Source organism: Apteryx mantelli, chromosome 9 (assembly GCF_036417845.1).
Source record: "Apteryx mantelli isolate bAptMan1 chromosome 9, bAptMan1.hap1, whole genome shotgun sequence".
In the NCBI taxonomy this organism is placed as follows: domain Eukaryota; kingdom Metazoa; phylum Chordata; class Aves; order Apterygiformes; family Apterygidae; genus Apteryx; species Apteryx mantelli.
Window position 1 is genome coordinate 31,736,039 of NC_089986.1, and position 24,547 is coordinate 31,760,585.

General features: G+C 42.3%; 1 protein-coding gene across 4 annotated transcripts; it reads right to left on the minus strand.

Annotated features, from left to right (window-relative positions):
- Positions 1-5,974: 5,974 nt before the first annotated feature.
- Positions 5,975-24,152, minus strand: LOC136992636 (sentrin-specific protease 2-like). Of its 4 annotated transcripts, XM_067302118.1 has the most exons (16): positions 23,445-24,152; positions 21,608-21,741; positions 20,500-20,575; positions 19,867-19,945; positions 18,801-18,945; positions 17,861-17,964; positions 15,947-16,044; positions 14,646-14,703; positions 12,852-12,915; positions 12,003-12,152; positions 10,487-10,618; positions 9,908-10,111; positions 9,718-9,797; positions 8,055-8,139; positions 7,192-7,287; positions 5,975-6,638 (listed from the first exon to the last, which is right to left on the minus strand). In XM_067302118.1, exons 1-16 carry the CDS (start codon positions 23,599-23,601, stop codon positions 6,576-6,578), a joined length of 1,725 nt encoding a protein of 574 aa, XP_067158219.1. In that variant the 5' UTR covers positions 23,602-24,152; the 3' UTR covers positions 5,975-6,575. The 4 variants fall into 4 exon arrangements, 3 of the variants coding, with proteins under 3 accessions (XP_067158219.1, XP_067158220.1, XP_067158221.1); XM_067302119.1 differs by lacking the exon at positions 12,003-12,152; XM_067302120.1 differs by lacking the exon at positions 9,908-10,111.
- Between the last annotated feature and the right edge of the window lie 395 nt (positions 24,153-24,547).

Genomic DNA, 24,547 nt, shown 5'->3' on the forward strand with positions numbered 1-24,547 from the left:
CGCACAGCACAAGGTCAGGGAGATCATACAGCAGGTGAAGCAGCAGGAGCAGAAACACGCTCAGGGAGCCCCGGCCTCGCAGCACAGCAAGTGAGGCTCCCACCGGGCCAGCCCGCAACACCCGATGAATGTAACCCTGCCCACGCCTGACACAACAGCCGATCAGGGGAGCAAACCAAAGACCGTCCTGAGGCACGAAAGTCTGCCTGTGGCTGGGGCCCTGCAGAGGACGGACGGATGGACGGCGGCCGGGGAAAGGGAGGGTTTTCCCACCCATTCACACTGAAGATGCCTCAGCGCTGGGCTGCTTGCCCGAGGGCGCTGCAGACTCTGTCAATCCCCCAGCTGTCACCTTACTCTATTTACTACCGACGCTATCCCTTTAGTTGGACTAACATAGGCAGAGATCCTTTTTTTTTTTTCTTCTTTTTTCTCTCCTCTAAAACCAATTCCTTGACAACTTTTTGGAACTGCTCTTTGTACCTGCGTGCACGGAACTAGAGGAGGAGATTTTACAGCACGGGGGCTGCAGTGCCCCCTGCAGCATTCGCAGCGTTAATATATTTTAGAATTAATATATCAATAACTAAAACTAACGCCGATTTTTAATTTTTTTAAGATTTTTTTAGTTTTTTTTTTAATTTCAAAGGGGGGGTGGTTGGGATCTTGAGGGAGGGGGGGGCGTTTGTTTTTAGAAAAAAAAGCAGGCTTTTCTAGACTTTTAAGGAAAGAAGCTGGTCCATTGGTTCTCTGATGCACAGTACACCAGAGATTTAGGATTGCCAGCAGAAAAAAAAGATTGAGTGAGCGTTAAAAAGTGGCAATTTCTTAAGGGCTTTGAGAAGAGCAACACCCTCAGTGCGCTATGGGGATTGCCTGTATAAGCCAACAGAAGGGATACCGTCTCTTTTAAGAGGAATCTCTCTCTCTCTCTCTCTCTCTCTTTCCCTCTTTTTCCCATGCCCTTTCCTCTTAGCTTCACAGAGTCCAAACTGGGTTTTGCATCTGCCCCGTTCCCCCGCTCTGTCTGTCTGTCTGTCTGTCTCTCTCCCTCCCCACCGGACAAAGCAGTGCTCTCACTACCGCCCTGCAGAAAGCAAACGACAGACCCGCTCAGCCACAACTTCTCCTTTGGTTATCACCAGCCCGACCCCATGGTACTTAGCCAGCATTTTTTTGCAAAAAAACAGCAAACACACACAAACCAACCTGAAAAAAAAAAACGGTGTCCTTGTCCCCCCCCCCCCCAAACCAGGTAACCTGGGAGGGCCCCTGCCTTGCCTGGCCGAGGGGCTGCCCCTAGGGACTTGGCATTTCAGGAAGGATCCCTTTTTAAATGTTGGGGAGAGAGAAGGGGGAAAGGGGAGGGAGTAACACATTTACAAGAGGTTGCTGGCCCAGGGCTTGAAAAACTAGCAAAAATTTTTTAAAAGAAAGAAGAAAAACCCACACACATACACACACAAAAACTACCTCAGGTTTTCGTACCTCAGCACCTTGCGCTTGTGTTTCCCTTTTAGAGATTTTGTATGCCTTGTAAAACTGATAGTTGCAGCATTTTTTTTTTTTTTAATAAAAACGAGTTGGAAAACTATCTAGACCAAGTCAGCTGCGAGGCGGGAGAAGGAAACCATCCCACGTGTCCAAGAGCTCTTCTGTAGTCTCCTTCTGCTAGCTGAGAGCCAGTGGCCATTCCTTCGGAGAAAGCTTGAGAAATGTTTAAAAAAAGAAAAAAAAAATTCACATACGTAAAAGGTAAAAAAGAAAAAGAACAACAAAAACAACGAAAACCAGCTGCGGACCGGAGCAGACCACCTGAGCCCTGCTGTGGCACGTGCCAGTCGAGGTTTCTGTGCTGAAGGCCAAACGCGTCCTGGGTTACATGACCATACCAACGTTGTAACGACAGACTGCAATGCCAGTTTTTTTCTCTACTGCAAACAGTGTTCTGTGAAAAACCACCACCACCGAAAAAAAAAAAAGAAAAAAAAAAAAAAGAAATATATCCAGCTAACAAGAGCCTGAGCTTGCTATCCGTTGCTTTCTTTCAAGTTCCTTGCGTGGGTACAAGCTGAGCCCAGCGCAGGGTGGGGGTAGTTCCCAGCATGGGCTGCCGTGACGGTACCAGGTGGTTTCACACGGCCGCCCAGCTCACCCTGCCTCTGTTGCAGGCACGGTGCTGGGACCTGTTCTGCTTGGGCCGCAAGGGCGATGGGGACTGGGAGGCGGGGGGCTGGTTTTTTTGCCTTTTCTTGAGGAGCAAACCCAGTGGCAACATTCCAACACCACCGCGACTCAGCGGGTGAGCCAGCCGCAGAAGCAAGGTGGTGGGGAGGCCCAGTGGTGGGACATGTCCTCCACAAAGGCCTGGCTCTGTCACCGTGTATGGGCAACATGAGCAGGGGCAGGCCCCAGGCAGGAACCTGCTGGCCTGGCAGCTTGGCTCTGGGTCCCCTCCAGGCCACCTTACAGCCCCTTTCCACCAAGGTCTGCTGGGAAGGGTGCTTAAGCCACCATCTCCGGCAAGCAGGAGGCAGAAGCTTTGTTTCTGGTCTCAAGAGCCCGATGAAGTGGTGCTGGGCCCAAACCTTCCCCGTCCCACCATAGGACTGCTTCAAACATGCCAAAACTAGCATTGGAGAGCTGCCCAAAATGGGCTTTCGGGCTCTTCTTTGGAGGAGGGTGGTGGTGGGAGGTGTTTACAGGCATTGCCAGAAACAACTTTGCACACCCACCGAGAGATGTCACCACCATTAAGCTGCCTCGCGTTGCACTGAACTAGCCAACGTGGCCAGCAAAGCCAAAACGATAGCATGGCACTGCTGCATTTATTAATGGGGATCACTAATTATGATTATGTAGCTGTAAGCCCCAAGTGTCCCTACGGGATCCCATAGCTGCTTCTCTAGCTAACCAAAAGCTTGGTCTTAATAGCAGCAGAGAGGAGCCCACCTCCAGGGACTGGTGTTGTTAAAAGGGCCAACTCCAACCAGAGAAAGGGGCAAAAATGGGGCCTGAACTTCTCTTGTGTGAAACTGTTAGTGCAAAGGCAGCAGGGGCCCCAGCCACCTGCTGAGAAGGGAGCATTTCTCCATCTTTCCCTCATTCACCACTGGCAGATCTGCATCTGGGCATCAAGTTGAGTACCAAAGAGAATTAAAATGAGCCCGTGAAAATTCTGGTTCAGCTGACTTGTCCAGCAGCAAGGTCTGTAACAACACACAGATCCAAGCCTCTTCCCTACCCTGCATCTGTCTCCAGGGACCATGCTCCCACCCAAGGTGTGGCCTCTGGGGAAGGCAGTCCTTAGTACCATGGCTGTATCGTCTCAAAACAGCAAAGCAGAACAGGTCACTTGTCACTCCTTATTGTTTTGTCAAAACATACTGAACAAATTTTTTTCCCAGACTGTAGCCTGGGGAATGATACACAGGAGATCAGAAAAAGAACATCAGTCTCCAAGTTTGAATCCTCTTCTGTCCCCACCTTTCCAAGTCCCAGACAGTCTACACTCAGCAATGATTTCACTCCTGTCCTGAGTGACTCAGCTCTGGGGAGACCTGTGCTCACCAGTGCTTTAAAGATTTCTGTTTGACCCACATTTGCTGTGTCTGAGCCCTTCACGTACTTCCTGTGAGTAAGGACCCAGTCACACGGCAGATGGCAGCAGCAGAAACGTGCAAACCAGGATGAAAAGCAGATCTCCAAACCCATGGAGGCAGCCAGGGAATACAGTATTACTCATTCTGCATCACAGGCCTTACGTGTACTTTCAAGCAACACAAAGGAAAGTGGAAGCTGATCAGCTCCAAGAGCCCATTGACCAGCTAGAATTAGAAGGGAGGCCCAGATCCAACATGCAACTGTTTGCACATAGGGTCTTTGGGCCAGAAAGCCCAAAAGATTTGGGAGACTATTTCTCTCCACAGGATGTTCTTGGGTAACTCAAAGCATCTTACGTGGATGTAGGGAACCAAGCAACAGCTGAAAAGCTGGAACCTGTGAGATGACCTTGCATACAGAGGAGAGACTTAAAGGTACATATGTAATTTCCTCATGGTATCTCACAAAATGAGGCTTTCAACAGCCAAAGCCACACAGAATCACAGAACAGTTGAGGTGAGAAGGGACCTTTAGAGATCAGCTGGTCCAACGCCCCTGCTCAAGCACAGTCACCTAGAGCAGGTTGCCCAGCACTCTGTCCAGATGGCTTCTGACTATCTCCAAGGATGGAAACTCCACAACCTCTCTGGGCAGCCTGGTACTCTGGGCACACAGGTGCCTTTTAACCAAGCTGCAGGCACCAAAGCTGTTATCTCCTAACAAGGTTTATACTCTAGTTTAGGAGTCTGCGTGTTTAGCTGTCTGTGTCCAGGCGAGCTTTTCAAGGGAGTTTCATTCTGCTCCTTTCACCTAATGCCTGAGCGTCCTATGTTTAGGGGGAAGTACAAGGAGGACTTGGAAAGCATTCTCTTGTTTCACAAACTCTTATGCCACTAGCACAGTGGGGCTCTTTGGTTGGTTTTGTTTTGAAAAGAAAAATGCTACTTTGATAGATGAGAAAACTGCAGGGTCAAGCTCAGAAATGACAATACCCCACTACAAGGCAAGAACTGAAGCAAACAGGAAAGGCTACTTAAAGCACAGCATTGAACTACTGGGCCCTAAAGTCAATAAAGAGCTGAAACCTTCCTCAAGTCCTTAGGGAATCCAGGGAAAATGAAGAAATAATCTCATCTAAGGACAAAATATGACAGATTGCCTTTGTGATGGTTCTCTTTGGAGAACCTGATTTTGTGATGGATTAAGCTGATTAGTTTGAAAGCACACACTGAACCAGCTGGTGGCCCACAATGCAGACAAGCCAGCTTAACAGCTTTTCCAGAAGATGTGGAACAGTTCCTCAGGCAAGGAGCAGCACCATAAGAGCTGAATGTTCCCACAGCGACTTGCAGATAGTGATAGTTCCTTGACGGACTGAGACACAGCCAAGTCTATGTTGGAGGAGGTAAGACAGGGTCAGGGCTGGAATTTTAAACACATGACAGAGGGGATATGTCCAAAAATCAGCATCCTTTTGCCAGAGCTGAGGAGGAGAACCACCTTGTCTCCAGTTAGGTGTCACCTATATTACAGTGACTATTCCATCCTGTGTTACAGCTACGGGAGAGCACAGAAACAGCCTGTTGTGTCTATTTATACAAGCATTAGAATAAGCTGCTCACAAACCAGCTAAAGGACAATCTTTCCTCTGCAATGGTAAATGGGGAACTGAAAGACCTCTAATACTACTCCAATTCTGGAGTCTAACCTAAAGGCAAAAAGAAGTAAGAAAGGGGAAACACCATGTTTAAACTAATCTAGCTCCGTCTGACTGGAACAGAGCAGGAAGAATTCACACAAGCACTTCATTTGGCAGATGTACGGAGGCAGTCCCTCCAGCATAGAGGCAATAAGCAACTGAACATGATCCTGCAACATCACTTTATCCGGCAGGCCACAGTCCAAAACCCTGTGCATCTGTACCAGCACCTGACAGTACATTTTATTCCACTTCCACAGGGGTACGCTGCTCTCTGAAATACTGTGTGGAGACACCCATATTAGTCTTAAACAGATTCCGGTACTGGGCAGGCCATGTTCACCAAGCTGTGCACAGACTAGTTTATCTTACCGAGAAGCCTACTGAGTTATCCCAAAGAGACATTTGTTCTTCAGACCTACACTTAGATATTACCTGTATTACACTTGCTCATCTCATTGCTGAATGACATCCTGATAGCCCCGTTAGGATTTTGTGACAGATGATTAGAGGCTTTTGTGCTCTGATATTCATCCTGGCTAGCCTTCTTCATTGTAGATTATAAATGAGCTAGAAACCAGTTTGCTATGTCAAACTTTTTTCAATTAAGAAAATCCCTCCACTTCTTTACCAGGTAGAGTTTCATTCCAATAAGGCTCTTTTATATAAGTTAAATATTTATTTTAATAAACAAAAGAAATAAATACTTCTCTTTTCACATTAGATATTTCCTTGGAGACGCACAAAAAAATAAAACAAACCCCAACTATGGGGGCTTCACTATGGATTTGTTACAAATCAAAGATTGTAAATGCTTTCTTCTTATGGTCATCACAAATCCAGTTTTAGGAATCAAGTAGATCGTGGATATTCCAGAAACAGAAGAAAACTCTCCTTGAGGAAACAGTAGCTAAGCACGTTGTCCTTATGGAGATTAGCTTTGGTAATAGAATCATTACCACCAGAGATAAAAGTCCCATTTGTCCGTAATCTGGCCCACGTGTGCTGCAAGGTAGGAGCAGAGGTTCACATAGCATCCGTTCTTAACCATTCCTTGGGCAAGGACACAGCAGTCTTTGTCTTGCACTTATGGTGCACTAGCTGATTTCAAAGAGAGTTGCCGTCTCCAAAATTTGGAAAAAAAAATTAACCACTACTTTATAGCCTAAAGAGGAAAATTTGTGTGCCTTTTGAAATAAGGCATTAGAAAAATAATTAAAACGAGAGTTAGTCACCACACGGTGATCACAGTGTTACTCTAATAGTGCATGTCTCACAGCAGCTGCTGATGGATTATTTCCCACACCATCTTCCTGCGGAAGTAAGGCATGTTATTCTGAAAAGAAAAAAACCCAAAAACATTAAATATGAAGTCACAGTTGAAAGAGGCAGAAATACGTATAAGCATCCAGCTGTTAATTCCTTAATGCGACAAAGTTCATTTTAAGAACAGTCAACACCTGCCACTTCAGATGCAGCACTGGTTTGCCCCACCCCCCTACTAAATGTTTGCAAGACATGACAACCCAACAAAACCAGATTTGCTTCACTAACAGCTTACAAGTCCTTTCATAAAAGCTCACTGCATTTGAAAACAACTACTGTTTTAGCTGGTCAAAGGGTTGAACACATTTCTCCAAAACATACAAAGGCCAGGTATGTTACAAAGCTATTATCTGCAGTACCTTGCCCAAGAGGAATTTCACAGGTTCTGCTAGGAAGCAGATAGTAGAAATAAAGACAGAATACAACTCTACCCTCTTCCAGCCCTCGTATTACATACCAAAAATGAAGCCTCTGAGACTTCACAGTTAACAGCTATGCAACTTCCCCACCAGTTCTTTTACTTGTGTGAGAAATCTAAAATTTGCTTTATGAGCTTCACTCACCTGTGTGAAAGTGATCGGTTTGTCTCTGGAGATGTAATCTGCATATTTGCACATAAAAACCCCACAGTCGCTTCCATTAAGTTGTTGGGGAATTTCCTAACGAACACAAAAAAAGGGAGAATTTTCCTCTGTCTTCAAAGAAAGGCAATTTGGAAGTAGCATACAGTACTCAATACAGATAATACACTAACCAGACACTTGCGAACCTGCTTTTATTATCCATTGATCACTCCTAGCACACACAAGGAATATACTCAATTAGCCACACAACATCACTTCCCTCTGCTTCCTTTGCTTAGATGTTAAAATCCAAGTTTTTGGCAGGCCAACAGCGGATAGCAGCCTTCATTCCTGCAAGGCGTCTTGAGGTTTGCACAGTGCTCAGTGCAACTAAGCCTTTGTTCTTTAAATTGAGTCTTTAGCTACTACCTGTCACTGTTAGATTTGTTGAGAAACATCAACCCTTTGCTATGTTACATGCCAGGATTTGCACTCCACGTAAGAATTAAAGGCCCAAATGCAAAACTGATTTTAGGAGCTTACATTCTCCAACAAAATATGACTTGTGAAACTAGGGCAAAAGCCAGATTCACCTCATGGGGCAGGGGATGTTCTCTGTGGTTTTTTTAAATCTATGACTAACTAAAAAAATAAAATAAAAAGTTTTCAGCCAGCAAGGAGAGGTACTGCTTAAGATTCCATTCCAGCACGGTTTCCTGATCCACTTGCAGTCCGAGGCGGTACATTAAGAACAAGAGAGGGTTATGGGCATTCTCTAAAGGCTTAGACTTATTAGTATATGTTAGGACCTTCATGATGAGGAGTTACAGTTCACATTTCAAATCCAAATAGTGCTCACATACATGTGACTCCATACTGCGAAGAATCCACTCTGAAAGAGACAGCTCCAGATTTCTTTTTTCCTTGCTTTCTTCTTGCAGGTATCGGCTGTTTGAAACAAAACAAAACCACTCTTCACCTCCATATTTAGGCCAACAAAAAAGAGCTGCAGAAGCATCAAAGGATACTGAACGGCTGGATAGTAAAATGTCAGAGGATATTCACTGCAGCTGAAGCAAGGCATTTGGAGGAAAACCCCAAATCTTAACTTTACATACACGGTGACAGGCTGTGAGCTAACGGCTGTCGGTCAGGAACGAGATCCAATGATTCCAACAGAGACTTCCATAAAAGCATAAGCTTATTGCTCAGCAGAGATCAAGCAAAGCAAATAAAACGTTATCAGAAAGGCAAGAGAAAAACCAAGCCCTTCCAGTATGCCTTTCCATGGCGTGCCTTCATCCCACATACCTCGTGCCCTTCTGGAAGAACAAATACAAAGGCTATTATGCTAGCACCTCTGGCTGAGGAAGTTCCCAGGCCACAGGTTGCTGGAAGAATACGCTGAGGAAAAAATCATTATGCAGCCCTATTCTTAAACGCTTTCCCAGGCATCTGCTGTTAACTGCCGTCCAAGACGGTACTGGGCTAAAACAACATTTGGGTTGATCCAGTGGGGCTACTCTTATGTGCTTGGTCTATAAAGTTGTTGGACTAAGGGTTTTTACTACTTCTGCATTGGTGGCAGACACATCTAGGGATGCTGGCTTACACACAGTTATAATGGTAAAAAATCTGTACATACAAACCTATACATACAAAAAACTGTGTCCACAATGTTTGAGATTCATGTTATGCCAGCCGATACATCTAGAAATGTTTCCTACAAGACATCTATCTTGAACTGGAATCTCAGAAGTCTGAATGACACACAGTAACAGCACGAGGGTAGTCTGCTGGAGTAAGCCAGAGGGTGGTTTTGTTTAAAACATCAAACCAGAAGCGTGGAGGCACAGAAGAACTGAGGAGAAGGACGTTACAAGCTCACTACAGTAAAAAGGATGAACATAAGAAGCGTGAGGAAAAAAAAAAATTGTCTCAAGGCAAGAAGAGAAAGGAAGAGCTAAGCAATAAAGAGTTGCATAGCTCATCATAAAAAGGAGTGGTTATGCCATAGGATGCTAACATTACTGAGCTATAGTAATTTGAAAGGTCTTAAAGAGTGGGGTGCATGAAAGAACTGAAACACTCTTGCAAGAATGCAATGCCTTCCATAGACATCACATACATCACATTTCCTCTGCCAGTCAGGCTGTATTTTGAAACATTTCCCTGAAATTCTTCCCCCTAGTCAACAGCCCACCTTCACTGACTGCTAACAAAGTTAGTTTATTTGTGCCACAGGCCTATTATACCTTTGGCAGTGAAGCTTTGGCTGAGAATATATTGTGAAGTTGGCAGAATCCAGACATCTGAGAGCCTGGAGAGAAGGGCAAGACTAGATAAGTGACTGATGTTACAATTCATATACAACTTGTAGCAAGTGAATCAGAAAGATTTCTGGTTTGTATCTATGAGAAAAGCAAGAACATCTAGTCACGTGTTAAAGGGAGAAATCTAAGAAAACAAACAAACAAAACATTTCTCATGGTTCAAAACCAAAGCAGTGACCAAGCAGCTACTTACATCAAAGTTTCACAAATCTTGTCACCCTTTTGTCCCACCGAGTCGAAGTATTTGATGCTCTTCCTTCTGACATCTATAACCTGTTATTAGAACATGATTAAGTTAGACACAGCACAAACTTGTGCTAAGTGACATTTCTTGCTTGTTTTTTCTCCTCATCCAGTTCTAAAGAAAAGCCAATTTGACTCACCGCTAGTGCCCAGTGCACTCTTAAGTGAATGGGCACTAAGATGAGGTCCTGTTTGAACAGATCCACACCTCTGGTCCATCTTTTTACTGCTTTGTAGCCCCCAGAAATTAGCTTGGGATAGAAGAAAGTACTAAAAGCATAAAGCGCTGGATATCTTTCTTTCTTATTTCTTTCCACCAGAAGATTCATGTAGAAATTAATGATCTGTATAATAAAGAGCAAACTTTACATGAAAAACAGGACACTGGCTCACCAAATGAAAAAATACAGCAGCGCTTATCTGCTGCCCACCATTAAGTATGCAGCTGAGACATTTGCACTTAGGTTACTTTTGCAGCTTGATATAAACACCTCTCACCCACTCCAACTAACCTAGACAAAATTTGATTAAATTCTAAGAGCTATGCAGTAGAAGAAATAAAGGTGCTTCCAGTAATATGGGGTTCTTAAAGGCCTAAAAATCGCAACCCTACAGATACTTCTGGGATGTGCAGAATGAAAAGAAAACTTATAGACACTCAAGGTGTATTTTAAAATATATACTGAACTAGAAAACCTCTGTGTTGCAACAAGTTTTACCTCATCATTTAGCCAGTGAAGGTTCCTTAGTGTGTGGATGTCCTCACGGGTGACCTTTAGTTTGAAGGCACTGCTCATGATCTCATTGGGCTCACCTTCGTTAAATGCAGCAGTGACCTCTCTCTCCATGGCCTGAAACAAATGGCAAATGGCTCAGAAAGGTTCTGAGCATGCTAACCTGTAGACAGCATTCAAATTCAAGCCTGTTAAAGCCTGTCAAGTTAGGTTCAGGTGACAGAATAACCCTGGAGCTTGGAAACAGCAACAGTGTTTCAGATCAGAGGATTAGTGGCTTTGTCAGCTTTTTACTGAGTTATGAATGGCAGTTGTTTCAGAGTCCTAGCTTTGAAGCTCAGGTTGTTTCAATTTGCTTTCACAACGGAAGCTGATATAAAACATGCAGAGCAGCAAGCACAATAAAGCAGCTGAAGAATGAGCAGAAATACAGCAAACACCTCTTCTCTCACATAAAGCTGGAGCCCTTGCAACACTGATGCTTATGCCAACCACAATAGGCATTCTCCACACCAAAGCAGGTAAGACAGGAGCCTGAAAAAACCTGAAGGTGGTGAGCTTCAAAGGGAATGGAAGCGACAGCAAAAAGGGAAACCAAGGTAACTACACCAGAGTCATGCAATTAGAAGTCTGCGTTGTGCATCTGACTGGTTGCAACATGGATGCCTGCATCTAAGTTTGCGTAGGGAATGCAAATAAATCATTGGGCCTGTTAGTATAAAATACTCCGATCTGCAATAGCATCTCCTTGACTGAATCTGAGATAGCAAAATGAGAAAAACACCTTTTTTTCCCCTTGTATTGAAGCATTACTTTGCAGACTTTGGTAAAACTTTGATTTGCTAGTCCCTTGCATGTCAGTTGTCAACGGGCCAAAAAGGAAGAGCTCAGTTAGATCAGCAGGACTGTAACTCCAAAGAATAAAAGCAGCCTAAGTTCATACGAGGAAGGGAACTAGAACTTCCAAGCCCTGTTGGATATAGTTAGTAAGTTAACTCCTATGATCCCTGTTATACACAGTGCAACCATGGCCAGTGCACGTGTGACTGAGGTCCTGAGGACATGTGCAAGATGCTCAGGTTCCCCATAAGTAATGCAACATTGTGGATCAGCAAAGCTTACTCTTCAGGACCTATTTGCACGGCAGGACAGGTTAAGAGGCAAAGACAGTAAAACAGCATGGACTAGTCAAGCAAACAAATGTGTGTTAAATATGGTCCTTGGTAGACTGTTTTTAAACCTGGACCTGTTGCTGGCCTGCTCACAGAAGTCCCACAAACCCTTATGTTAGCATAACTTAAGGAGTTGCGGACCATACTAAGCCTTTAAAACCAGCTTTATTGCTGACCCTGGCATTATGAAGTCACGGCTACAGAAACTTAGTAACAGGTTAAATACAAGCCCTTAAGACTTCAAAAAGCCTTAAGAACCACCGGTAACAGATAGAGTCACTCATGGCTGTTTCAAAGCTTTCTGCTTTGAGCAAACAGAACTATGGTACCTCTGTGAGTGGAGAAAGACCTTCTACTCTTTTTTCTGAGCTTGGGAATTTCTTCTCTTCCACATCAAGGGCAGATGACTTTCTGGACAAAACAGGAGCCAGACGTAATCTAAACGACACTTCTTCTGAGATTTCAGCCCCACGCTGTCTCTGTTAGACAAAAGGACATCAAGCTAGCAAACAAATACAGATTTGCTTGGCTTGGGAATAATGCAGAATGTCTTGCTCATGTATAAAAATGGAAGGATATTTTTTACATGCTTCCAAACAGCAAACTCCAAAGTTAGTTTTACTGATACTACATTGAAACTACATCCAAAATTTAATAGAGTCAAGACAGCCAGAAGGTTGGTTTGATTTGAACTAACATTAAGAAGCTCAGAAAGCCTCCCTATGTAAGTATCAAGTTGAGACTGAGATTAATCTTTCTTATTTCCATGGATAAACTTTTATTTCCGATTTCAATCCTGATCAGAGATGAAAGTCAGAGATGTACCTCCTATCTCTCAAAACAAGAGGAGGCTAAAGATGATGTAGACTAGTACTGCAGGTCAGCTAAGCTTGTGCACTACAGGCTTTGAAGTTTTACCCAAAAGAAAAGAGGAAAAAACAAAAACAGTATAGTGCAGTGCGCTCATAATAGTTCAGAAATAAGTTTCCTGCTGCCATTAATTTTTTGTGAAAGCACTATTCACTGAATAATCCTCCCCCCTTCCCTGGGGAAAAAAACACTGGAATAAGTACATAACTTACCTAGCAACATATGTAAGGATAGAGTGCAGAAATTCATGATCGAAAACACTCAGTCATATTTTATAAATAATGAACTACTAAATAACACAAGCTTACCCCTGCACTGGCCTGTTTCACTGGTCTTCCCTGTTCATGAGAATTTTCTGCCGCTGTGTAGTACCTGAGAGAAGGAAAGAAAGAAAGGAGTTGTTTCCAGTGTTGTCGCATTTAATTCTGCAGAACCCATCTTCTGGTTAAGAAATGCTTTTTGCAGAGCTGAATCTGACTATAACCTCAGTGGCACACATGAACAAGAGAAGACATTATCTCAACTTCCAGCACCATTCTTTTGGAGCAGCAAAAGTAGGATAGAAGAAAGAGCTGGGAGCCTTTCCAACTTTTTTCCCATCAGTATATGCAAGATTCCTTTTGTTTCTCTATCAGTTTCATTATTTGGAAAACAAGGAAGCAACCAACACCACCTCTATAACGTGCTTTGGGATATACTGGTGAGAAATACTGCAAGCCAGGCGTTATACTGCAAGGTATAACATAAGTATTTGCAACTGTACTTGCATCCAAGTATAGTTAGCTTACTGAAACTAAGACCAGCACATTCAGTTAAAAATGGACAGCTAGAAGATGTTTACTTGCCTTTTATAGGCTAGTCAAGAGAGTGACTATCCCCATTTGGAAAGGATTATCATTAAAACAACGCGGACTCTGAAGAGCAAGCAAATACACAGACATTAAAGTTGTCCGTTTACAGGTCCCTTTTCCTCCAAAAACAAGCATTTGCATTGTCCTCGAAGATTCCCCCTTTCCAGGGGGAAGGCCTACAACAGACTCTCATGGTATCCCACACTCATTGTGCTTTAAAGGCATTCAATCCAGCATGGTAAGAGTAGATATCGCAAGCCTTGCCGAATGACTTCAGTTAGTAGCTAAATCTGCAAAAAAGGCAAGAAAATGTTCCTTTTACTTGAACCCATCATATTCTCAGTTATTTTGTTTCCTTCTCTCCCTTGAGTTTAGAGGAACTGCTGACAGTTTGAGCACAGGAACAGTGCTGCACAGCTGAATGTAGCGCTAGCTTTTAAAGCAGGGAGAATAATAGGGCCAGAATCAGCCAGAAAAAGCAGGACTGCCACAACTAAGTCTCTCTGTTCCCACCTCCACTTTCTCCCCTTTTTGTTTAAGGAACGGTCACTGCAAAAAGATGTGTAGATCAGACTGCCATAGAAAATCTCTCCCAGTGACTGTACTTACTGCAGCCAAAACCAGTTTTCCTGCAACAACACAAAGCCAACTGAACTCATACTGCCTCCTGCTCAGATGACTAATGCAAAGGAGTTCACTCAAAGTCTCTCTCAAACAGACAACCCAACTGCACGCTTCCTTTTCAGTCTCATATTCAAACCCAAAGCATCCTGTAAGTTACAGAAACTGCCTCAGTCCCACTAGGCTTTACAAGGTTCCTCATCCTGATGCTTAGGATACTAGCTTCAAAGTGAAAGAAGGGAAAAGTCGACTTGGTAATGGTTAGGCAGAAAGACACCTGCAAGGGATGAAGATGGCTACATTCCCTGCAAATGCAAGGACAGCTTGGCAATGCCACCACTTCCATCCTCTGCTGACTCTCTTCCCCTAGCAAAGGACTTGGCATAATCAGCAAACTCCACACCAGCACAGGCCCTGTTGGTCAAACAGATGGGCTTAGCATGGGAGCTGCACTTGCGATGCAACTGGCTTGTGAACAATTCCAGACTCACAAGGTAGCTCCTCCTGTTCCACAACCCTGAGACAGGAAATACAATTTTTTTCCTTCTGGACACTACTCGAGGCAGAAACACACACACACACAGAGCCAAGAGAAGCAAGAACCATGATTAAAAGCCATGCTTAATGTACCTGATCATATCATTTTTCTGCAACCACTGTGGGCCACAAGCATCAGCACATTTGATACCTGCACAGAAAGATGGGAAAGCATTAGCAGAGAAACAAAAAGGCTATTTTTAATTGCAAGGAGACATACATGGTTCTCAGTTTATGGGTGATAACACAAAAAACTTCTAATAATGACCGGATGGTTAGAAAGTTTGAACTCTGGCAAACACACCTCTTGAATGTCATGTGCAAGTTTATGAGAACTGAAGCAGGAAATGTACTAAGTTTTAAAGCCTAGACTGCATACTTGAAAAAAATTTAGTGATTTTTACAATAACTGCACACAGCCCCCAGCTCAGAAGCATAGACTGTCACTTTGCACCACAAAGCAAGCTTTCCCCAAATTTTAGTACCAACTCAGAGATAATTTCAAAACCCATACAATTGTGTAATAAAGTCACAGATGTGTACAAAGAACTGATGAACTATTAAGTAACAAATAATAGGAAAAAAACCCTGATTGGGACAGTATTAAATGTATATACATGAACACATGACATTATAACAGTGCTGGGTACAAAAGAAAATAGTTTATCAGCAAACCAGTCTAACCAGCCCACTCTGCAGGAGACAACTAAGGTCACCGTAAGTAGTTATATATCTTCAGTATGCTAGAGAAGATAGATAAAAGAAACTAACTTTATATAAACAATGGTATTGTGCCCATCCAGAAAAGATGTAATTAGCTTGTTTGGTCTGGAAGCTCTGCTACCAGGAGAATGGTCAACTACAGCATTAAAAAGGGATTAAAGAGTAACATATAATCCCATCTCTAAGCTAAATAAAAGGCACCTAAGGGTGCACAATTAATTTATTATACTCTACTACCACAAACAGCCGGATACTAAAAAGTTTACTACTGTGCAAGTGTAGAGTTATGTCTACACCATCATTAACACGGTATTGGCTCTCAGGCGCAATTTTAACAAACCTTCTCACGCCAACAAAAGACTTACAAAGCCACTTCAGCTAGTAAGTGTGTGTGTGTGCGTGTGTGCGTGTGTGCGTGTGTGTGTGTGTGTGTGTGTGTATTTTTTTCTTTCCTTCCAGAAAGAGCTTGTTTCGTTTTAAGAACTGACATAAGCTATACCAGCATAAATGCTCTAACCCACCTAGAGTTCCTTATAAAGGGACACAGCTTGACAATACAGTAGTACCAACAAATCTTTTTAGTATAGACTACCTTCAAGACTTAAGGAAATGCCCTGCTTGATTAAGTCTACCTACGAAATGGAACAGATATGAATCACAGGGATACTCACTGGTTTTTAGTGTCATACACTGGTAGATGTCTTCTCCACGCCTTTGTTCTTCCAGATGACTTGCAGACGTCACTGGTTCCTTCGAGGAGGCTTGAGCACTTTGATGCAGCAAGAAACGCAAGAGAAAAATAAGAATTTCTATACATACGGTGTTTGCTATCGGTGCATACCAATACACTAAAAAGAATACAGTTTATTTCTACATGATTGTCTACACTACAGAGTTGGAGACTATAAATTAAGGAAATAGAAGCTTGTAAAATAAAATTAGGTTGTTCAGTCCATTAACAGAAACGTGCATCTCCCACACTGGTTTCATCACAAAATGCAAAAGGCATTCTGTTAACAGGCAGTTTACAGTCAAAAGCCTGGTTACTTTCAAATCACACACACTGAAGATACAGGAGTCAAATTTTCTGACAATGACAGGAACTATCTGCTATGGCTACGTCTACTTTAGAAAGCAGTACGGCTCAAAAGGAATGGATCTGCAAGGGAAACAGTTGACATTGAGAACACAATGTCCACAACATACACATTTCAGGGATGTTTTACTTGAGCCTAGCTCTACGAGGACTTCAGGGACTAAATGCCTACTCACAGTTGGAGTGCATTAGATGCACTCAATAAGAACCCCTTCTGGTTTAGCTTCATCTGAAAGAAACCTATTTCACATGCTCCAAGAATGCTCTGCGATATGAACCAAAGCACAGAAGTCGATGATTGAGATATCAGATGCCAGAAACCGGGTCTTGATCCGCCCTAAAATGCTAATGCAGGTGCACCAAGAATGATTTGAAACACTGTTTTCCACATCATTTTCAATCACCAGAATGTTTAAATGTGCTGTGCTGTTTTGATCTGAAGTCACGCGTTTACATGTTTTCTAGCTGTGAACCACCAAATGGAGATTTGGGCTTTTTCTGAGCTTATGGGAACAATCCAGGTCTTGGAGCATTTAAGAGAAACTACAAGAAGGGACGGCATTTTCTACCATCTTACTATGTAGAAAGGCATGCTGGAATTTAGCACTATCTTGGCATCAGCATTTTACAACAACTAGTCCCCCTTCTGCACAGCTTTGAAATATAACTATTCCACCAAGAGAGGTGTTTTTATTATTACTATTATTTATTTATTTATTTATTTTTACACACACTGGCATAGTTAATTTAGCGTCCTGACACTGACACAGCTATAAAGATACCAATATACTTATAACTGGTATATAAGAATCAAAAGTACCCACAAGATTCCTTTTTTGGCTGCTTCAAGCCCTGGGATTCTACATGCAGGACAGCGATGGCATTTTGTGTACTGCAAAAAGAGACCTTCCTACTCAAGTGCGTGAGAAGGATTTGCAGGGTAGGGGGGACGCAGGGACAGAAATCTGGCATTTCCTGGGTTTAAGTTAAGCTTCACATTCTCAAATAAAACAGGACTCCTGACCAAGAAAAAACTCAACAATTCCAAATGAGAGGAAGATAACTTCTAGTATAAAAATCCAGGGCACTGACTGTAGCACCATTAAAAAGAATGTACGCTACTAGGAACGCTTACCTAAACTAGATACTGTCTTAATGCAGATACAATAAAGGAGTATCGGAACCAGAAATACACTCATACCAACTAACAAATCTTCACCTTTAGAATATACCTTCTTAGAATATTCATGCTTCAGCTTGGGGGCCGGGAGGGAAGGGTTTTTTTTTTTATTGTTTTGTTTTAAAGGCCATAAAATACTTCTAACCTTAAGCAACACTGTGGCATATTACAAAACAGTTTGCCCCAACACCTGCTCTGGGACACTATCCAGAATCCTGAGACTGCAAAAGATGAATTCCCTCCCCCTTCCCATTTATAGCAGCTACAAAGTTGCTACTAAAAAGTTAGCGTTCTTTTTTCTATAATTACTTGCAGAAGTTTGTAGATTGAGGAATTGGGCAGCTTCTAGGATACTTTTCCTTTACTAGTTTCAAGAGTCCTTTGCATTTCTCCTTTTCACCTCTCTGGACATCCTAGCAGAAGGGGGGAAAAAACAAAACAAAACAAAAACACACATTATAACCACTGCATATGAAGCAACACAATACTTGTAATAGAAAATTGGTACAGACTGCACAGGTGTTCCCAGAATCCTGGCGGTCTCCAGTTTTATTTTAGCAGGAATTCCCACACCCTCATTCCTCTTTAGGTGTGGTCTGCACTTCTTGCATAATAATTCTGGTTAGCACGCACTCCTGTCAATACACACAACTACCACGTTGCTGTGAGTCCCCAAGGTGATATCTTAACCATATTCCACAGTTCCTCCAATACTTCTTCAATATAAGCTAGGTTTATCAAATATTTTCCAACAGTTGCTTCAGATACTGGGAGGAAAGGACAGGGCAGGGCTTCTCAGTCCTTCAACTAAGTACCATCAGCAATTGTGCCATTTTTACCTGCACCATCCATTTAAGGTTGCTACGTAAAGACAGCACTTGAGTTAGGTTAAGGACAAAATACTGAAACAAGAATTCTAGTCAACCCTGCAACAAAAATATACTCAGGGACAAGGCAGTACAGTTTAACTGCTAAGTGAAACTGCCTAGGGTTCCTCCCCCAGCACATCACTTCCACAAGAACGGGTTAAAATTCAGTCTTTTGGCAACCCAAGGACTGCTCTATTTCAAGATCTGATGCACACAACGGCAAATAAAACATTATACACTGACTTTCAGAAGCGTCCCTTCAATTTCATTCGCTATATCCATTGCACTGAATGTTACAAAATTCACTTCAGCGAAGATACAGTTCTGTTGCAACTATTAAGTTACTCGATTTCAAAAGACACCTTTCTCATCAAGCTTACCTCTTCAGCCGTACAAAAAGGCCTCCCCGTTTTGCCAGATTCTGATGTTGTGGATTCTAGCATAGTGTGCTCCCTAATGGGTGGCCTCAGCGTTAAGGCGTCTTCTAGAGTTGGTTTGATCCGGTGTTTGCCATTCCTGCTTGCGCTAAAAATACCAATGGCAAAAGAAATAATAACATTCAAGTAAGCATCTCCCAATTCAAGTTGCACCAACGACCACTTTGTAAAGCATGCACATTGATTATGATGGAGACAGACATGAGATGTTTGTGACTTTCAGGTAAGACTTGCTATCATCAAATACTCAGTGGGAAAGCATGAGAAGTTCTGCACAGGAAAAATTCTCCAAGCAAACTGCTACTCTCAGGGTCATTTCCACAGCAGTCCATGCCCTGAGTCATTACAGAAGATCAAAGATCCATGCAGGTGTGTTATTCATGTCATCAGAACTTCAGGTGTTCTAAAAGCCAGCACGCTGAAGCATAGCTGCTGCTTTTCTCGTCATGGTAATCCCAAGCTGGGACACACACAAGACTACCAATCTAATTTTGAGACCGGGAGGCAAACAGTAAATGTGTGAAATCACATCCTGACCCATTCCTTCCCTCTTCCAACTATTTCTAACTCTGAGGTAAGCGTACAAGCAATGCTTCAGCATCACCCAAACAATAAGCAGAAACAAATGCAAAGTCAAGATCACTCCTCTTATTAAATCACGAACTATTTTATGCTCAACATCATGCACTTAGCAGCAACTTATTTTTTCCTGTCAGACTATTTAGAAGCTTCTGACAAGTTTCCCTGGTCCCAACCTCTTCTTTTCAAGTTCCACACTTTCACCTACCACAGACCATTAATCTGGATTTAAACAAAAAGTTTAAACTTTGTTGGAAATAAAGTAGCTGGAGACCTCCTTGTAGCATTGCAGCTTGAAGGAGTTCCAGAACACCGTGGAAAAAGGTAGGTGGACAGATATAAATGTCATGCAACACACAGAAAGTTCGAGAACAAAAGTGAAAGACAACAAACTTTTCAGAGAAGTCAAAGAAAACCAAAGGATTTTTACCTCAAGCAAGGGATTGTCTTATGAGAAAGGGACAATGCTGCTTTATTCAAGCGAGTATTGCTTCCACAAGGCATTTTGTCTATAAAAGAAGAGCACGAGCCACCAGTAAATACAAAAGGAAACTAAAGTTTTATGAATTTACAACGAAGAGCTTCACCAAAAATGAGTTCTTTTCATTTTCTCTGTTACATCATAATACTATTTGCACTAGGTTACTATGTTTACAGTAATTTCAGGTTTTCATGCTGGCAGCTAAAGAAATTTGTGGACACAAACTACTGTCAGCCTCAACTTGAAATAAAAAAGGATTATCAGAATCTATGATCTGAAATTAATGCAATTTACTTCAGGCAAGCCAGCAGCAGACATATCAGAACTGCAGGACAGCATCCGACACAGCTCTTGCACTTAATACTGAGATGACAAGACAAATGTCTGGCCCAAAAATCAGAAGCAATGCAAAGATGCAGGAAAGAAAACAGACTTCGTGCTAAAGCACTCCTAGATTTTACCTGCTATTGCATCTACCAATGTTAGTACCGCAAAACCAGTACATAAACCTCAGGGTGGTGTCACACGATACACAAGGTAGGGTAAAAAAGGAGCAAGTAAATAACTTGATGTCAGCCTTACCAACTTGTAGCATTTCTAAATCTTGTGCACAACCTGCTGGTCTATTAGACAAATTGTCAGAAGCAGTGGACTGAGTCTTGAGTAAAAACAGAAAAGGTAACTGTGTGAGTATAGCATGAACACAAATCCAAGCAAACACATAATCCTCCTGAAATTTAAGGTCAAGTGTATTATGATTCAGAGACTATAATTTACTGATTCAGATCACAGCAGAATGCAGATCTCTACAGGTCCTCTGACAAGTACACTTCAATTTTTTAATATAGTATCTCATGTATGCAGTGATTTTGTACACATTACAGAAGGGATTTTCACTTAAAACCGTTTTATATCCAGTTCTATGCAGTATTTTATTCTAACTGAAAACTTCTGGATCATGAAAGTTTAGTGTGTTAAAACTGCATGTCATTCTTCAGAGAAAAATTGAACAAATCTCAAGTACATTAAAACAATGTGAGCCTATCACTAAGTTATATCACTGTCAGTGCCTAAACATTCTGAAGTATGATAGATTAGTCCTTGAAAAATAAATTTTGTACAAATAAAACAGTTAGAGACTCCCTCAAGAGCCAATCGTTAGAATGTGACAGTTTCTTATTCTTCTTATCCTAGTGGGGCAATAAATAACAATGCACCTTTGAAACCAAACTATAAAATCAAGCAGTTCAAGAACCACTTTCACAGAACCAAAGTCCTACAGGAATCTACTCATGGACTGGTAGATAATGCACCTATCAGAAAGAGGTTTTCCAGAGGAAAGCATGCAGTTTTTCTTTGCAAGGTAATATATCTTGACTCTTTAACTACGAGCTTGAAAAAAAACCACGCAATGCCTGCAAACACACTAAGGCTATAAACTTGAACTACTGTAAAGCATCTGGAAGACAGCAAACGTTTAGCTCCTGAATTACAAGTGCTAGAGTAGAGTATTCAAACTTGAATGATGCAAACCCAGCACACAAGAGCTGCCTGTTATAAATGGAAAAGAAGAACCTAGCGCTGTGCAGCCTTAGAACACGTCCAACTTTAAGATGCACTAGGGAAAGCAGCTCATCTTGCATGCATTCACTCAATATCATAACTACCTATTTTCAAAAACCTTGCTAACCTCTTCTGCAGACTCTGCGCTTGGAGCTGCATTGCTGACCGAAGCCTTCCGGTGTTTATCTGCTGCCTTGGCTGGAAACTTCACCACAGCAGGAACTTTTTCAACTCTCTCTTTAGGCTTACGGACGGCATAATCTAGAAAACCAAGAAAGGCCATACAAGAACGTGATTAAAAAGGGGATTACAGCTTTAATATAAATAGAAATCCACCTCCTTAAAATGAGTTCTAGTGCTCCAGGTAGGATTAAGTTACACACCTTACTGTCAACAGCAGCTGGTGGTGAGTTTTGGACCAGTCAGCTCACCTAGCAGGTCTTCAGAACCGGGGCTCAAAGACTAACCTAGGAGCCTGCAGCCAGATTTTTAAGGACACCCTGCTTTTGGGAACATTCAGTGTTTCTAGAAAAGCAGCACATGGTACAATTTCTATTCTTCACCCCCTCCATACACGCCTGTACTCCTACAGTTTGCTACGTGTTGCTCTTGACTAATTGAGAAAAGCCGTTCACTAAGGTCTAGAAACCAAAGCTACCCAAGCCTTTTCTTTTCAGCATTCAAAAAGCAGAAACATGCAACCCCTCAGACAGTATTTCCAAACGTTAGCAAGCCAAGATTGTCTAATAAAGGACTGTGTTAGAGATTAAATGATATTACACAACAGCATTTGTTTGAAGTTAAGAGAATGACATCGAAGTAGACGAGGGCATAGATGGTACCAGGTTCCTAGAAGCAGATTCGGCCTACTTACTAAGACTCGCAAATTGTTCCTACTGAGGGTTGGTCATGCTGCTAAAAGGAGGAGCGAGACATCAGTTTGACATATTCTCAACTGTTTTACGCTCTGAAGTCTGAAAAGTGCATTTACAGTTCAGCAGTCTCTACCATTAAATGAGAGGCAGCATCCTTTGACAAGCAGTAACTGAGAAACTCTCCTCTTGGAACTTGTGCTAGTAAAAGTCCCAAAGCCTAAAGAGCATCGCTTTCTCCCTCTCTTTCAGTAAACACTGTCAAGGGGAATATTCCATCTCAAATCGTGACCAATGTGGCTGGTATCTAGAGGTACTAACATGGCTGCAGGCGGCTGCACAGTTTTCCTCCTGAACACTGTAATCACTTTGCAGAGGGGGTATCACAAAGTCTCACTGAGGAGAGCAGCAATACCACTCCATCACTCTCGGCCGCTGCTGTTTTCTCCTACGCCTAACCCCTGCTGCATCTCCACCCTTTACGCAGCTCTCCTACCTTTTCCAAATTCACATGCCAAACTTTTCAGACTCAGACTGAACTCAGACTAGTGTCTTCTGTTTTCAGTTCAGAAGTTTTTTCTAAAACTCACTAGCTGGCTACAATCAGAAACATCATTTTTCTCTGCCTGCCATCAGTTTAAAAGAACTTTCCTTAATATCCCAGATTCAAAATGGTTTCTCAAAATACAAAAGATAGAGGTATTTTGAACTAACAGAGGTATAGCATCATGAATACAGATAGGGAGCACACAACTTTGCTCTAAAAATGCTCTCTGCTGCTCAAACGTACGCACGCATGCATAGCCAGAAACCACCAAATGCAGTCCACAACGCTCTACTGATCTGGGATATCTCCTAACGGCTGTGGAAGTATTGTACCCTGCCATACTCAGTCAACACAGATAACACCACATTTAGGGCTAGGCCCCATGACGCACCCTCAGGCCCCTGCTACAGAGATGATCACAAGGAGAAAGGAACGGCTTGGAAAGTCGATTTCAATAACAGTGATTAAGTACAAAAGCCAGAGTTTTCCAAGATGCATGAAACCTAAGAAAAAGACATATTAATTACTTCTATAATGTGTAATACCTGATTTTCGCTTTTTGGCTGGAGTCTGGTCAGGATCTTCCACAGGTGACTGAACGCTGAGGAAAGAACATGCAGAACAGTGTTTTGCAACCACAGACAAGCTTCTAAGAGACTGAGTTCCCTTCACAGGGCCCAAACGTTCAAAATTAGCTTTCATGTCCCAAAGTTGTCCCCTCCAACCACCTCTGGGATCATGTCAGACAGAAACACATGAAGGTCTCTTCAACTGCAGTTACTGCCACTGCTGCAGCATCTCTCATCAATATACCACACATCTCTCTCAGGCAACAGACCACTCACAGGCAGCTACTTCTCCCACTAGAGCATCTTCAGCCTCTTTCTCACGTGTTCCATTAACGTCTCCTTACATCATCCAATGTTTTATTTTTGTTACTAGGAACAAAAATACTACTGAGCTTAAGATGTAAAGTTTATCCTTAGAAAAGGGGCATACTAAAGACTACCAAGCCATCTAAGGTCATATGTAAACATATATATCACTACATTAAGTGAGCTGCAAAAAAAGAAAAGTCTAAGGACAACAAAATGTTTCCTTTTAAACTGTTATGCTCCCAAACACAAGCTGGTACCACCACTAATGGACTATCTTCCTTTTGTATCGGGTGCACAAAAAGTTCTTCAAACATAGCTGATATCCTTAACTGCACCTTTCATATAACACAGATGACATTTGCTATTGATAGGCTAATAAAGGTAGGCAGAAAATACTGGGGGGGGAGGTGTTAAATGCAAGTCTGATATTTCAGAAGATAAAACCGAAGAGGATAAAATACATCTGTGTCCTCCTGCTCAATTTTTTAGCAAGAGCTAAGTTTCATTCTGAGCTGGTCTTCAATGAAAACTTTCCAGCATTAGTCTTGCAGCAGAGCTAAAGTATAATTCATCCTTCTCAATGCTACATTCTGAGGTAGGTACAGTTTAAATACCTGCCTGTGCTAGCAATAACTGTTCTTGAATAGAACTGCATCTTTCTCCAGTTTTAGCAGAGCACTAAACATCTGTGAGAGCATTGTTTTGTCCTTTTTTACTTTATCAAACACTTGGGTGTTTAGAATTAGCTTGATCACAGGGCAAGATGAATT